This window comes from Buteo buteo, chromosome 3, assembly GCF_964188355.1.
Source record: "Buteo buteo chromosome 3, bButBut1.hap1.1, whole genome shotgun sequence".
NCBI classification, from domain to species: Eukaryota; Metazoa; Chordata; class Aves; order Accipitriformes; family Accipitridae; genus Buteo; species Buteo buteo.
Genome location: NC_134173.1, coordinates 31,370,877 through 31,387,752, shown reverse-complemented (window position 1 = coordinate 31,387,752; position 16,876 = coordinate 31,370,877). Strand labels below are relative to the sequence as shown.

The 16,876-nt window shown below is 34.4% G+C and overlaps 1 protein-coding gene across 1 annotated transcript in view; it reads left to right on the top strand.

Moving 5' to 3' along the window:
* Window positions 1–16,876, top strand: part of CCDC178 (coiled-coil domain containing 178) — a 176,530-nt gene that overhangs the window by 44,055 nt on the left and 115,599 nt on the right. The window contains exons 14-16 of the mRNA XM_075024310.1: window positions 2,660–2,773; window positions 6,688–6,833; window positions 10,392–10,551. Of these exons, the coding sequence (XP_074880411.1) occupies window positions 2,660–2,773; window positions 6,688–6,833; window positions 10,392–10,551 (420 nt within the window). The remainder of the gene's footprint in view (window positions 1–2,659; window positions 2,774–6,687; window positions 6,834–10,391; window positions 10,552–16,876) is intronic.

Genomic DNA, 16,876 nt, shown 5'->3' with positions numbered 1-16,876 from the left:
TTTTGAGAGAAATAACCTTTTGTCCAGACCTGCTCAAAAGAGTAACAGGAATACTAACTAAAGTTGTATGACTGAGAAACTTTTATTTCATTATTACTTTCCTCTTTCAGATTTGGTGATTTTTTAGATCTTTGAAAGCTTTGGTTATATGAGTGCTACAACAGTGGTAATAGAGAGCAGAGGGCAAAGTGGACAATGTTATCTGAATAAATTAGTGTTTGAAAACAAGGTATTACAATGATGGATGCTTTTGAAAAATACCTGATAGTATGTGGATCAGTTGACTAGTAGTCCTACAAACATGAGACCTTAGCTAGGTAGACGATCATTTCCTTAAGCGATGCTGATAGTTCTATGTCCCCCTGCCACCTCAACAAACATCTGTAGAAACAGACCTTACTGCTCTGAAATGATGTGGAAATATTCAAAATCTGAACCATAGTTGAGTGGAAGATGTAATGTCTGTACATTATATTGAAGCAAAACCCTCAAGCAAAACCGTCAAATAGAACCATTCAGTCTTTCTTTTGCTGAACTGTTTGGAATGTAATTTATTCACAGATTTATTTATTTATTTTTAATTAAGAGCATTTCCATACCTTTGCTTTATCCTTTTTGTATGTCTTTTTGTTGAGCCCGTGCTTATTCCTTTTCTTCTTTTGGGAAATGGCTCTGAAAACAACTGGAAACATGGGAAAAATTTCAATTGTTTTTAGTCTTCTATCATGAGTGAAACAGCGTTTGGCTTTCACACTGGTAATTGTACAAATCAGCAACACTGAAGTTGGGGGCTTTTATCATTGTGCTTAAATTAAGCTTTGCGTACTACTCAAAGCCTTTGTTCTGTATTCCACCATGAAATATGTGCAAATCCTTGCAAACAAGTCCTTCCTTCCTTCTTGCCCCACACTGTATGAACAGGTGGGCATGCATTGTTCACTGTAATGAGCAATTTTACAATCTAGGGAAGGTATTTGAAGCTTCCCCTTTTTTTGGCAAAGGAAATAAGTGTCTAAGGGACCAGAATTGAAAATACAGCAATCAGTGTGAAAGAATTAATTATTTCTTAAGTGTGTGAAAGGAGAGCATTTCACTGGACCTTACTGCCCGAAAAGAAAAAGCAAAATGCCTTCATTTTTGTTTCCAAATCAATAGGAAACAAAACTAGCTATTGATGGTGTATGTCCACAATTAAGGCAAGGAGTTTTCAATAAGCCAAATACTTGTTATGGAACATTCTCACAATCAAGTAAGATCAACTTCTTTTAAGCCTATTCAGTTTAGATACAGGATTTTTATTTTTGCTCAAAGCCCAGATACAAGAATTTTTGCTGCTTCAGTGAGAAGTTTTTTGTTGCGGAATCAGTCTGTAGGTTCTTAGTTCTGTCATTCGACTACTAGTAAATAGCTTGTCATGGGAGATTGTCTTCTCCATGTTTTTTAGTGTTAATCTGTTTGAAGGGTTCTTGACATAGTCTACATGTAGCAATGCTTAACCATTTTTGGAGGAGCAATGGAAGATGTTGAATAGTTTGAGTTCAGATAATGGATTATGTGATAGTTTACTTTTGATGCAGGTTTAATAAGTCAAATTGAAAAATTTAAAAAAAAAAAAAAAAGATTCCTCTAATAGCTAATAGTATTTTCAAAACAAGGCATTAATGGCAGTGACTAATGTTGTTAGCCCTTCCCCAACTAAAACTAAGTAGAAACAATGTGACAAAGATCACATCATTAGTTTCCTGGAAACCTAGAGAGGTGTGGTGTACCTTATACATCATGGTCTACAGCTGTGTATTTGCTTCTGTTTTAAAAGCTTGGAAACAGAGTTTGCACAAGCAAATTTGTATGTGAATGATCTGCAAAAGATATTGGTAATTTCAAGGAAGAACTTTCTCATTGATTAAAGGTTTAAATTATTGTTTCAGAATGGAAATATTAATACCTATTTTAATATTCTGTGTTATATAGTCCAAATGGAATGTAAAACTTTGAATAATATAACTGTTATACAATTTATATAAGCATATTTAGTAATGTAAAATTTTCCTTATTAAATGTATTAATAATAATTTCTGCCATTTAATATTTGGTGCTCACACTAATGATGCAAATTAATACAATAGAGAAGAACTGTTTTTTCTTGAGATGCTAATTAATAATAGAGTGGATTAATGAAAAATATAAAAATGAGATATCCCAATTTTTTTTCTTTCTTCTTATTACTCCTCTTGTTAGCTGTATTTTTCATGAGTTAGTGAGAACAAGTAATAAACATTTATTTTGCCTTTTATGCAAATTCCATGGAAGCTATTCCAAATATATATTTTGATTTCAGAACTTTATTTTTAAATTCCTTGGCAGAAAGAAAGTAAAGAAGCATGGGGAGCAGGGTAAGCAGTGATTTTTTGCTGTAAGACGATAAACACTATATGAAGTATCAGAGGTATTTTCTATTTTAAATGTGCATTTTTTCATTCAAAGTGTAGAGTATATAAACCTACATGGCAGAAAAATGGGTGTGGAAGGGAAAACAAAAATAAGCTTAAGAATGCTAACTGTTAGAGTATTTAATGACTAATATATTTTCTGATTTCTATAGAATGTAGGACAATAACTTTTGAATACTAACACATGTGTTTATACATAAACTCTCCAGAAGCTGTCCTATTTGGATCACAGAGTACAAGAGCTAGATAAACAGCAGAAGCAAACTGAACAAAAACTGGAGCAAAAAAGAAATATTTTGCAGCAACAATTAAATGATATACAGGTGAATAATTTAATGCTTGTATGGCTTTTTTGAAGTATGTTTAATCTCAAGGGTTAGGCTGTCATTTCTACACAGTTGCCTTGGAACTATATACATACATACAGTGTATGTACTATTTTCTGTCTCTTGCTTGAACTAACCTATGAGGTCCATAGCCTTGAGACAGCATAAAGTACAAAGCAGAATTGATATTGGGGTCATTGAAAAGTCCTTTGCTTTCTTCATTTGCTACACTGGCTCAGATTGCTTGAGGGGCTTTAGAAATGCAATGGAGAAAATCAATAAAGGACGAAAAAGATTCTAGTATAATAGGAAGTGCCTGCTGATTGCATGTTTGCTCAGCAGATGGCATCTTTTTGTAAATGATGGCTTATATCTGCTGTATCAGTTACTAAACTATATAATCCACCAAAGGGAATTATTGAATTTCATTACTGAACACTATGCTTTATATAAACATGGTTATAAGCATTAGAAGAAACAAGCATTTTCTTTCTAAGATTCTGTTCATTTTTATTAATCTCTCACTTGCATATTGTATAAACTTAAGTTAGATATCACAGCATCAAAGATGAGTCATATAGATTAAAGAAAAACAAAGAGAAAAGCTTTCATGTTGTTCAGAGTAGCTTTCATGAATCTGGTAATTTCTATTGGAAAACTCTGAGACTTCCTATATGACAGAATCTTAAATTAAGCATTGGGAAATTCACTGATTCACACAGGTTTCTAAATTTGGCAGGGAAGGCAGAGTTTATACATCCCTTTCTGTTAAAGGTTGTGCTCTAGCAAACTGCAGGTTTACCAATAGATCTTAGAACATGTGGAAATGACTGATGAATCAGCATACAGATAATCAGTAATTCTACAATATTTTTCAGTGCATTTATTTCCTATACTTTTTAATTATTCTTTTTAATGCTGCCTAACTGTAAATAACTGTATCCATTAGTTAGTTGAGCAATATTTGAGTTGGTGTTCTGGAGGATTATTAGAGGAGTGTTCTGGGTAAGTGGAATAAAACAATGTACAGAGACTATTTTATGAGATCTGTAGAGCTCTGAACTGGTAACAATACTTGGATACATTAAAAGGTGCATTCTTAGAGCCTGATGCTGTTCCTTGATTGTAGCAATTGAAGTTTTGTAAAAGGGGGGATTTATAAAAGGGGCTGTCTAATTTTTAACAACAAGTCATATTTCTAGCTGTGTAGGGTCACACTATATGATTCTGTTAATCATGTCATATTGTTTTTAAGGAAAAGTTATTTAAAGTTACATTCAGAGATTCTAGTGCTCTTCCATGATTAAGACATTAGCTTGTTTAAAACTTGTCGAGTATGTAGCTTAAATGATGTTATGGAAGAAATGGCTATGATTCCATAGTATTCTTAGTACAGGAGTAATATAGAATCTCCAACTTCCAACTGATCAAGCAATTCACCCAGTCCTTCATAGTTCACCTATTTTAGGACAAGATGAATCACACCCTGGCATCTTCTGCATGTCACTATTGAATCTGAAGTGACTTAGTTTGGTCTACTGACATTTAAATTTCTAAAAGATAGATAACTAGATAAGAGCATATGAATTCTACCCCATAATACAACAGTAGTCTTGTTCAGCAACTAAGAAGAATGAAGAATACTGTTCATGTATTGAACAGCTGAATGACCAAGTGCCAAGGGACTCATTCAACTTAGGCAGAACACTGGACTTTTATCCACTATAGCAAGCCATAAGGAGCAGATATTCAGTCTATCAATATTTGGATCACAGAATGCAGAGTATCTCACCATTTTTAGGGTGGGGTTTTTTTGTTCTAAAACTTTATTGCAAATTCTCTGTCTTCTATAATAGGTACCAGATTGCACTGACTCAATGGTTAGCATCCCATAAGCTTGGAAGCCAACATTTTCAGGTTTTATCTGTCTTGGTTAAAAAGTCATTAAAAAAAGTGCAGGAAGTCAAAGAGACAAAATTCTTCATTGGCAGTTTTTTTCTAACCCAGCTCATATGTGAACCTGACTCTTTGGCAAAAAACATGTCATGGCTTCTTTGTGTAAATATTTATATCTGGCCCTGATATCTTGATCATCTCAGATTTCATTATTTTTAAAGTTTAAGGCCAGGACAGATCATACAGACATCCTGTATATCACATGCTATCACATTTCTCCAAGTTTTCTTGGTACTGAGCCTAAAACTAATATGATATTTCCTCAGAGGTTTGAGACTCTCTATAGGCAGTTCAGCTGCAAAGGGATTTGCATTAATTACCATACCTTCATTTTCTTTCTAATGATTCTAGGTTACTGCAAGAAACCTGAAATTTCCATCTAATCCTATATAGATCCATATTACACTTTTACAAAGTTCGGAGGCCTTAATAATGTCATGTTCTTGTGGTACATTGCACACCTTCATATCTGTGCTAACATCTGTTACAAAAGCTTTGATTCCTCAGTTTTTTTATAGCTACCTTTTAGGTATACCTGTAAGAAGCACTTCTTTCATAAGGAAAATATCATTGGCCTATGCATCAGGCTACTGCTTCAGAAAAATGAGGCAGTATCTAAAGAAGAAATTTTTGAAATACTGATCTTTATTTAAATACTGTGATGCATTCTTTGTCTACTGAATTGTGAGGTCTTGGAATTTGGTATTTATACATGTGTGCACTTGAATTATCTTTGTATATGTGTATATATGTATATATAAGGATAATTAAAAGGTATTTTTCTCCCTCTTAATTTAACCCATTTACATAGCTGCTTACAGCCCATTAGTATGGGTTACAAAATCTAATGCAGCAAGACCACTTTAGAAGTATCATCCAAACAGAAGACTCCCACCTGTTTATTACTATTGAACTGCTACAGTGCTTTATGTTTACCTTTTTCATTGTGGCAAAGCTGCAGCTTTGTTTACCAGATACTGTTGGTCTTGAAAGTAAAGTTTGCTTGTGTCATGAATCTTTACATTTTTGGGGTCCTGTGACGGTCAGTCACTTTTGGTATGAAAAAGATGATACTTCAATTTAATCTCTCTTCTGTAGAATAAAGTGAAAACACTTTTTAATTTAAAGGTTTTCAGCAGCATCTCTTTGAGTTGTGTACTTGTAGATGAGGAAAATAGGCAGGAGTTCAGGAGTCATTCTCTGTGCTTTAATCCTCCACTGTCTGCAGCACAGGACAACTATGCTATAAAAAACTTGACATCTAAAAGAGGGCAACTTTCTATTTAGGCAATTAAATTAAAAACACCAGTTTTCAGAGATAATGATTAAGCCATATTCTCCCTGGAGAATGGCAACTAAAAATACTGGTTTTTCCTGAAAGTCAAGTTTTTGAGGTATCTGCCTAAAACAGTATTACATTTTGGAAGTACTTTGATGGTCTAGCAATAAAAGCTGCCAGTTAAGACACTGACTCTGCATACGCTGAAATAAATAGGCTCAGACTTAGATCATATGCAAAAATTGTTACTTTTCACTATCATTAATAAAGTTTTTGCTGTGCAAGTCAGTGCTTATTTCCAAAACTTTTACGTATGGGAGCAAAAATAAAAGAGGATATGTATTTTATGAAGATGGTGGCCTACAAACATGCATACATCCATATACAACATAGGCAACTGTAAAAATACAAGTGCCATAATAAAATTTGTGGATATACAGTAGAAGAATTGTGCAACAAGTCAGAGAACTATAACTGGATGTGTAAAGCCGTGCTCTTACAGAAATGCAATTCTTCCAGTTGCACCAAGTGCTTCAACTGCCCCCTCTAAAAGAAGTTCTTTTTATTTGGGTATACAATTTCGTGAATTATTGCCCATAATCATGTGCTTAAAAGACAGTATTTGAAAATCTAGCCCTGCCTAATTTACATGCTATGTATTTTTTTTAATTCTCAGGAAAAAACTTCATTTGTTTCCAGTCAAATTGCTGAAAACTCCCACACTATGGAAAATTTAAAAAAAGGACTTAAAGAATTAAATGAATTATGGAACATGAAGCAAATAGGGATGGAAAATACAGAAAAATCTGTCACTGATTTGCAGTAAGACCTAACTATTTTATGAATTTTAAAGGATAGTTTATTAGTTTTACTAAAGTAATTTATTAATTCTACTTTATTACTATTACTAAGAATAGTTTTATTATTTTACAGTATTATTTCTAGGAAATATAATGTACTTTTCATCAATAATTTGAGAGTATTTTTGTCTGATCACTGCTTGTAGTTTTAATGCATCTGTAGAAGTTATTAATGATAAATTGTCTGCCTACCAAATTGAATTTTGGGCATCAGAATTACTTTCAGAAATCTGATAATATTCATGGTCAGTTGCATCCTTAATTAATGGAGGATTCCACGCACTCTGTGTTTTCTCTGGTTTAAGAAGTGTGGACCTACACTTACTGTGACTGATGAGACCTGAAAATAGTCTCAAAGGGCTCTATCCAACTGATAATGCAGGCTGCCTTCTAGGCCATGCAAGCCTTGGAGGCCTGTATATGCTGATTGCGCAGCAGGCTTACTCTTCAAGGATAAAGGTGAACCTGCTGTGCAATGTCAAAGAGAAAGCAGCTTGGATTGTTGAATTGTACAGGATGACTAAATAGTGAAAAAGTGATCCTTGCATCATTATACTACAGCTCCCTTTCTGTGATCTCATTCACTTAGGTACTGTTGGTCTTGAAAGATCTTTGAGAGATTATTCCTTGAAATTATTGACTGGGGAAAACCCCATATTTTTCTATGTAATTTTTTTAGCTGAATATGTGGTACTGGATATGGGTTTTTTCCAACTCTTGATTCAAACAGAATGATTCAGAGGGACCCAATGTGCAGTGCAACTTACTGGACTTCAAGAACAGAAGGCATCTTTCTGTGACTGAAAATCTCTTCTGGTTTTCCACAGCTCTGTAGCCAGTAGTCAGTAGTTTCATATCACTGACACGTTATATTCAGCCTCAGAGAAGAAAGGGATAATATCAACACAAAGTGGCACTGAAAGTTCATTCCAGCAATTCATTGTTTCTATATAGCTAAGAAGAAGTCTGTTTCTCTTTCAAAGAGGAATTTTCTTGCAAATTCTCCAACTTCTAAATCTAAAATAGATAGTAATGAAAACTTTGCATTTTTCTTGAGAACCTGCTTTTAGAGATTCCACCTAATAGAATGAACTGTAAAGTCAAAAAAAAGTCCAAAAAACCCCCTCAGACTTCTAAATTATGCATCCCAAATGGCTGGTATTCCTTTTTGTCATTCTCTGAACACAGAAGTTGCAACACAGGGGAATTTCTCCATCATGTGACTTGCTGAAAACTGGCAGCACGCTGGGTAGCCTTCCGGTTATCAGAGCACTCAGACTCTCTGTGCTTGAGGGGCAAAGGAGAAGAAGAGTTTGGGGTTGTTGGTGTTTTTTCATTGCTTACTGCTTCTCATTAGTGAAGATTAATGGTGACAATATTCAGAAACAAATTTTCTTCCAGGCTAATCTACCTTCTTCTATTAATGTTTCCAATAATCTGACATATCACGTGGCATTTCATCAGTCTATCTTAAGAAAGTCTGCTCTAGCCATTTCCTGTTATATTTTGTATTATATCAAAATATGTTCAATATCAAATGTGCTTATCTATTTGGAATGATCTTTCCTCTTTTTGTAAGAGTGCTGATACCTGCCTGACTTGATAGAAAAACTGGAAATAAAAATTAAACTGCTTTTACTTTTACTCTTGGCTATTATTTCCATTTTTTATGGCACATCATCAGGCTAATTCTAGCCTGATCTGGTGGAGAAACTTGAGGTAAAGGAGTCCCTACTTCTGCTTTCAGTCTTCGCTGTTGTCCTTTTGTAGATACTTCCTAGCATCTTTCTCTGAATAACACTTCCCTGACTTATTGCTTACCATTAATGCAATAAAAAGACTAAATAATAGCTATTAGAGTGAAAAAGAAACATTGACACAATGTTATCAAAATAACAGTAATTTGAAATAAATACTTCTTCCACGATAAATCTGACTACAAAACTGAAGTCTACTGCAAAATTTAGCCTAACCTGATAAAATAGGATACCTGTGGTATATAATCTAGAAAGTGTCTTATACCAATGAGTTTTGAGAAATTGTTTTCACACCCTTGGAAGACATAAAGACATGTCTTCACATCTGAAGTTAGGAAGGAACGTGAAATACATTCACTCAATTTTTTTTATCTCAGTGGAGTTTTTTGCTAATTAAATTGAAAGGATGATGTGCAAATCTTGTAAACTTAAGGTTTGTGTGAGAAGCATCCTTGCTTGTCTTGGAGCCTCCACCATTTATATGCATCAGTTCCCATATGGTGTGCCTACCTCCAGTGAGAAGGAAATAAGGGCAGGAAGCAAGTTAAGGGGACGTACTGGAGATTAGGAAGGCTGGAAGGGTTTTCAGTGGAAAGGAACTGTAGGTAATTTCTGATGGATCCCTTAACCCCTCTTTAGAAAGGTTTTTGTAGACACTGATTCAGAGGAGGCCTTAGATGCTTTAGTTTTCTGCAAAGGGGATTGTTGTTCTGCAGAGAGTATCAGAAGAGACTGTGAGGAGGATCTTGTGACCTCCAGAATTTAGAACTAAATTCCAAAACTCCTAAATACATCTGTTCTGTCAAGTATCAGCTAATCAATAAGAAAGATAACAGCTTATTATTGGTCCCAGCTGTTCCTAGCTTGACAGCATAAATGGCTCCTGAGCCATCAGCATAATCTTTACATGACAGATTTTTCCCTTTCTCAGACTGTTTGATTTGTTTTAAAATAAAAAAAAATAGTGTTACAGTAACATTGAGTTTACATGGCAAAACCTTAGAATTAGAAAAAGTAGGCTTAGACTTGTCTCTTGAGTTTCCTTTTTTATGTGCACATTGTGATACAGTCTTTATTATGCAGCCAACTGTTACATTACCTACAAGGCTCTAGCTTAGGTTATCTTGCAGAAAATCAGTTTGAAATAATTTTTTTTCTTTTTTTTTTTTTAATTGCTTCTGTCTAAAAGTAACAGAAATACAGACCCTGGGAGAACAGAATGTTAGTACAGAGTGAAAATCTCTGAAAATTGCTTACTTTACATATTTCATATGTACAGGTTAAAGAAACCATACTAGGTATGGGCAGAGAAAAAGGTGAACTATTAGAGAAATGGTGTGAAGCTCCCACTTCCAGTCTCAATAAATAATAAAAAAGTGGTCACCCAATATGGCACTGGTCATGGGCTCATTCTGTGTCTCAGAATATCATTATTCAAGCAGATACTTTACATGTGGGAGTGAACCAGTCCATTCTCTAAAAAGTTGTTTTAAAAATGCAAGCTGTTTTTTAAAATTGTGAGAGTTATGTATCTTAATAGACTCATTGGATATGGATTGATAGGCACAGTGTCTTTAAGTGGTCTGAACATTCATGATAAGCTCCATCATATAGCTCTTTTTTTTTTTAAAGGGTATCATTATTTGCAATAAGACACTATTTTATCCATTACAAAATTAAACATTAAACCTGTAAGTAAAGACTAAAAAACAGTATAACAGAATATCTTGATTACTTCATTGAATATTTTTTTTCTTTTGAAGGAAAATTTTAAGTGGTGTGATGTTTAAGCAGCAAAATGTTCAGATAGTATTTAATCATCTCCAAGATGAACTAGTGGAATATGAGAAAAGGTTAAAGCAGGAAGAAAACACATATAGAGAATTACTACAGATTAGAAAGAAAAACCTGAAAGATTCCAAAGTGAGTATTATCAAAGCTGGGTTTCTTTATGTAAGAAGTGAAACAATTGTTTGGTTAGTTCTGGCTCTTTTTACGTCTAAAAAGGATATCAGTTTTATCAAAAGTTTGAAATAAGTAGTATCTTCTTGTCCATATGCAAGTATTTCTAATTAAATAAATTGCTAATTTTTCTGCAGTAGACTTCTTTGTTTCTGTGAATAAAGAAGTAATTCTAGGAAAATTTTAAAGGTTTTTCATTTGCTTTGGCACTTCTAATTTTTCATTAGTGCTTAGGACTGTTGTATACTTTCTCTTCCCTGTTTTCTTTTGCTTTGATTTGTGGATACCTCTGGGAAAGAAAAGACAAGACATCACTTCTGCTAACTTGAAAAATCTTTTTCTCCTTTTCACCAAGTTCTCAGTAACAAATAAATCTCAGATAATTTTGACTAAGATCAGCATCAATAAGTTTCCATTCCTTTTTAATCGTTTAAGTACAAGAATAGTGTTCAGTGCATGCAATCTTCATCATAGTGCAGCAGTCAGACTTTGTTTTTTTGGATAAAGCTGTTTCTGAACTGTTAGGATTTACTCCTTAACCAGACCCTCATCTGGATCTTAGATGCTGTGGTTGATACCAGGCAGATGGGAGCCAGAGTCTGTGTAGATGTAACTGAGGAATCAGAGCTATCTGAAACAGAATTATAAAATACACAGTAGTAATAACCACAATTCTCTAAGTTCTTTTCTATATTATTTTAATATTTAAACTTTTTTCCCTAAGAAAATGGATAATTGCCTAATACTTCATGTATAATTTTCTTTGTTTTTACATGAAAATGATAACATTAAAATGTTTCTCCTTTGGGGAGTCATTCTGAGATTAAGATTTTTGCAACTGTAGCTGTGTTAAAAATAATGAAAATATTCCACTTTTGGTCTTGTGTTCTTTACTTTTATGTCCATCATATACTGTTCTCACCTTAGAATAGTTTAGATAAACTACTCAATTACATTCTCTTTAGTATTCATTTTTACTTCCTATTTCCAATGTGTTAATTAATGTTTTGGTTTGTTTTCACAAAATCTGTACTGATCAGGATATGAAAGAAAGGGAAATAGCAACAAAAAAAACATATTTCTTAAAAAATAGAGATTGCTCCTTTATTAATTTTTACAGGGATACTAGTCCTTTCAAAATACCATATTTGGATCCTTTGTTGTCTTAAATTAATTCTGAGGTCAAAAATACTTGCCAGGATGTTGACTTGCTTATCATCGCCTTAACTTCAAAAATAACTGTAAGGATGATTTGGTGAAGTACCTTTCTTATCTCCTTCTCTAGGACATCAAGATTTGTTTTTTCTAACTTGCCCTGTTTCATCCTGTCTCGTCTCTTCTCCCATCTCTTTTACACATTGAGTTATGGGTATTGCTTGAAGTACAGAGCTCTCAACAGTATTTTGTTATTAAATTAATGTTGGAGTTATGAGATTATGCCAAGCTTTTGGTGGTTAAATGTAAGTGGAAATATTACGCTGCATGCTTGAGAGCCTGTTTTAGTTTTTACTGGAACACATTGCTGGTCTCTGTGATGACAACTCTCCATCTAGGCCTACAGCTGGGATGGAGGCTCACACTGTCACCCTTTTAATGTTACCTTGTTATTACCTAGTCATTTTTATGTCATTCTTTGCTATTTTTATGGAAAAAACAGATAAAAGCATTTATTCATGTCTATAAAATCCCAAACCCCACTGATCCATTTGAAAACTTTTTTAAAAAATAAGAAATTAAAAATAGAATATCTCCTAACTGTTTATATTACATCAGAAAGTTCTTTTTCTCTACCTCCTCACATTGAGTTCATTTACTCTATTTTTCTGACTAGTCAGGAAAGACTAAACTGGTGGTAATAACACCAGCAAAGCCAAATATTCCTTCAGTACCTTATGGAAAATAACAAAAAAATTCAGCAGCATCTTCAGTTTACTACCCAGCAGAAATGAGCAGAAGGCCAATTACCAGTGGGTGGAGAAAGTTTCTGAGGACATTGGAACTAGGATTTACAGGGAGGCTAGCTGTGATTTGTGGAAGTTGCGCCATGGCTTTTAGAAGGATGATCAGTGTGGGTCTCTGGAAAAGGTCACTTGGACAGCTTTCAGAAGTTTTTCCTGACAGTAAACATTCAAATCATCTACCTTGCTCTGGTATTGAATGATAAAGATAAATTTTCTCCTTTAATTGGGGTTGAATGAAAAAGCATTTAAGTTCTGATTTTTGGATTTCACAATTTCCGCAGCAGTCCTGACTTCAGGTAATGTGGTACAATGATTATGAGGCTTTGTCCCCCCAGGTCTGGAGATGAAACCTGGTTTACTGAAGTAGTAATGGTGCATACATGTCAGCCCAGTTTTCACAGTCTTTGCTTCTCTGAGTCTGAAGCTGGGTGAGACCATTCAACCCTCAATTGATAGATAATTCAATAAGAATAGACTAAGCATATTTTTAAGGTGAGAGATGAGTGGCTGAAAAAGTAGTCCGCACAGGATTAACACCCATGGGGAGAAAACAATAAAAAAGCAATGCCCTAACTTCTGGAGTACAGAGTGATGCCGTGAAAAAGTACAGGGAGCGGTTCAAGAGGTTCTGATCTAGGGTTTCCAGAAGTTCTAGTGAGATATTGAGAACTGCCTGTCTTGGTAGTTGAAAAAATTATGATACTTTGTTCCAAGTTTCATGAAGTACAAAAACTAAAAGGGGATGTTTCCTATACAGGCTCTGAATATATATGGTAATGTCATACGTATTCTTAGCTAAGGTGAAAACAAAACCTCAAGCAACTCAACGTAAGGTGTATCTTTTAGTTTGGGAGAAGTGCTGTTAGATACTTTGGTTGATTCAGGGCCAGATTTAAGCAGGAAAACAAACTCTTGACTCTGAAAATGGAAAGTTAATTCATAGTTCCTTCTACTTAAGGAGAAATGCAGATGTACATGTCAATACAAAAAGCTAGAGGTGCACAGCTAGCAGTACAGTTTGGAGATTAGAATTACCAGTCATCCTCATTATCTCATTTTTAAGATGGACAGGTATGAGACATTACACCTTATGCAGAAAAGAATGATGCAGTAATAAATGAAAGACCAGTGAGATTGAAAATCCAAGCCTGAGATCTATGAAGAGGTCCAGTAAAATGTCCTTTTTGTGGTGACTTGTAGATTTTGTGAGGGTGAGTAAAATCCAGTAAGCGAGAACAAGAGGAAGGAAAAACTTTTTGCCAAGAAAAAAAGGTTTGAATAGTTTGACAGGAAGTGGATAGTGGGTGACATCTTTATTCAAGCAAGAGGTCCCTCTCTCCTGAAGGCTAGATGGAACTGTTAAATCCACAAAGGAGACTAAACAATCTCTTATCGAGAGATAAACTGGCCAGAAACTAGGTGAGAAATTTGGTGAGAAATCTAGGGACCCTTGTTGTCAGCATCGTGAAGGGAAATGGAGTTGAAGAATGGTCCTGATGTGGGACAATCCGCACAAGAAGCTGGTGGCTTCAGCACAGGTCCAGACAGAAAAAGAAATTTTGTGGGGCAATTCTTGTGGTGCACTGAGGGATAGAAACTGTCTATTCATGATCAGGACCGAACTGGTTGCTGTTGAGGAGCACACATTGTGTGATTTGGCTGGAGAGCTGAGTCACTGATTTGCAGACCTTCTAGATTCTGTCTTCTCACAGGAGAAAGGGCTGCCAAGTGATAAGACCATGACACATGAATGTAACAAATGTCACAGCTAAGTACAAGGTGTGACTTCTGTTTTACTAACATGCATGCTACTAAATGTGGCAAAATTTACATGTATAATGATGAAGTTATACCTTATAGGCATATTTTATTACTGTGCTATTTGTAACTACTCTCATAGCATCTCATTACCTTATGTTCTACAGAGACAGTACAGTCCCCAAACTATCATATTGCCATTTGGTTCAGTGCTGATATGTGCTGTATTAAACACACAGATAAGAATTCTTTGACATAACAATTCATAATGAGTGTTGGATCGCGTTCAGAATGATTATGTTGTGCCATGTTTTCTTAACCTCAAAACAAGACTGCTTGCTCTTATTTTCTGCTGCTAATGTGATTATTGTACTTTCAATTAAAGTAACTGTAAAAATGATTACTGTGATTTTTGAAGGTTGAGCAAGACATTTTGAATGACCAAAACTCTCTTGAAATGTGAAAATTTGTCCTCATTAGTATTTGCTATTGGACACATGATAATATATTTCTGAAGTGCAGATGTATAAATCTTTAAATTCAGACATCTTATATACTTTTGTCTATACATCTCTATGTACTTTTGATAAACACATTGAATGCTGTTACCCAAAGCATTAACAGATGTACTGATACTTTGACTTTCTCTTTGCTTTGAAATAGTAGCCATAATGTAACTTCCTAATTCTATTAATTAACATTAGTCTTCTGCTAAAAAACCCTTACCTCCCAATGTTTCTAGATTTTCTATGAATTTATTTGACTGTTGCATGATACTGGAAAAGAAGGTAGTAATAAATCAATATTTCTTTAGCATTGTACCTTAGAACTGCGCCAAGTTCAGCAATGTTTCGTCTAAAACTGAATGAGAATTTCTCAGATATTTAAAAAGGCATTTGGAAGTTCCTTTAATGGAATGACAATATGGTTCCCTTATCACAATGCAGAAAGGTTAAAAATTTTTACTTTATATTTTATAGATACTAAAATAAGTTTTGAATCAGTTACAATTAAAAAAAACTTTAGTCTGTAGATGTTTAATCAGAATGTTTTTACCTTAACTTAAATGTTTTTCATGTTAAAACAAATCAGCAAGGTCTTATGAGCACTTTCTTTTTTGTAGAAAAGCATTTTCCATCTGGGGAATGATATATCAGAAAATCCGTGTCCAGTTCTAACAGCTAGTCATGATATGTTGTTTCATCAGATATTGAGACTATTACTAATGAAATAATCTACAAAATGCCATATTTCAGAAGGGATTGTTATAGAAATATGATAATATACTGCTGAAAGCTGAATTAAGAAATAGGGAAAAACAAAGTTAGATCCAGGGGACTGTTTATCATCATGGTATTAGGTAAAATCCACTGGGTGTCTTTTATCATTTACTATTCATCTATTTAGCTTATCTTTTCTTCTAGTCATTCTTTTCAGTCTTGCTGCACTAACACCTTCAGAGCAGTTTCCATCTCTTACTTTCAAAAAATACTGTTAATCAATATTAATGTTGCTGAAGAGCTTTGTTACAGCATATCCATGTAAACACAATAGTTATATTTGAAGATATATGACAAAAGAGGATTTTTTTAAAAGCTAGAGAGCCGTTGCTCCCTTTAGGCTATTTTGTGTGTGTGCAGGGTAAGGATAACAAATAGTCTGGCTATAAAATTGTCTTTAATTAGTTGACTCAGTGGCTTCCAACAGTGTGCTACACTGGTATGTGGGACTCCCATGTTACAAGATAGACTTCTGACTCTTACTTCATGCTCCTGGGTAGTCTTAGCTTATCGACTTGCATGCTGTCCTGTGGGAAGTGCTGGCAGTATTACCCAAATAACCATCCCACTGATTTTATTGGCTCGTAGGGAAGTCATATACCTTCCCTTCTGAGGAATATGCATAGCTAGAGGTTGGGTGCCATGACGGTAATAATACTCTGAGTGAAAATCAAAAAGTGGAAGGTTAATAGAGATTTTAAAGGATAGTTTTATGTATCTTCATTGAAAACAAGCCATATGCATAATAATTAAAAGCAAATTAACCCTCACTGTATTTTAAACAGCATCAATGAGAAGTATTGTAATGGTCTAATTTTATATTTTTTAAATTAAAACAATTATTAATTATTCTTTCTACAAACACAAAGGCTTTTCCTAACATTGCAAACCAGTTTTGATTATAATTTCTTCACTCATAATATTTCAAAAATACTTTGATTTTTGCCAAGGGTGCTGTTCTAATTTGGAAGAAATTATTTTCTGCATTTTCTATTATGGATGTGGGAATTAAAAAAGAGTTTCCCACAATTTGTTTTCACGTAATCTAAAATCTAGTGCAAGTCTGAAACATGCATATTGAAAAATCATAATTAATGCCTGAAAGTGCAACTGCATGGAATGGTAGGAGGATATGTGTAGGCTTGGGAGCTGAAGAATTGTGGTGGGTTGACCCTGGTTGGATGCCAGGTGCCCACCAAAGCTGCTCTGTCACTCCCCCTCCTCAGCTGGACAGGGGGGGAGAAAATATAACAAAAGGCTCCTGGGTCAAGATAAGGACAGTTTAAT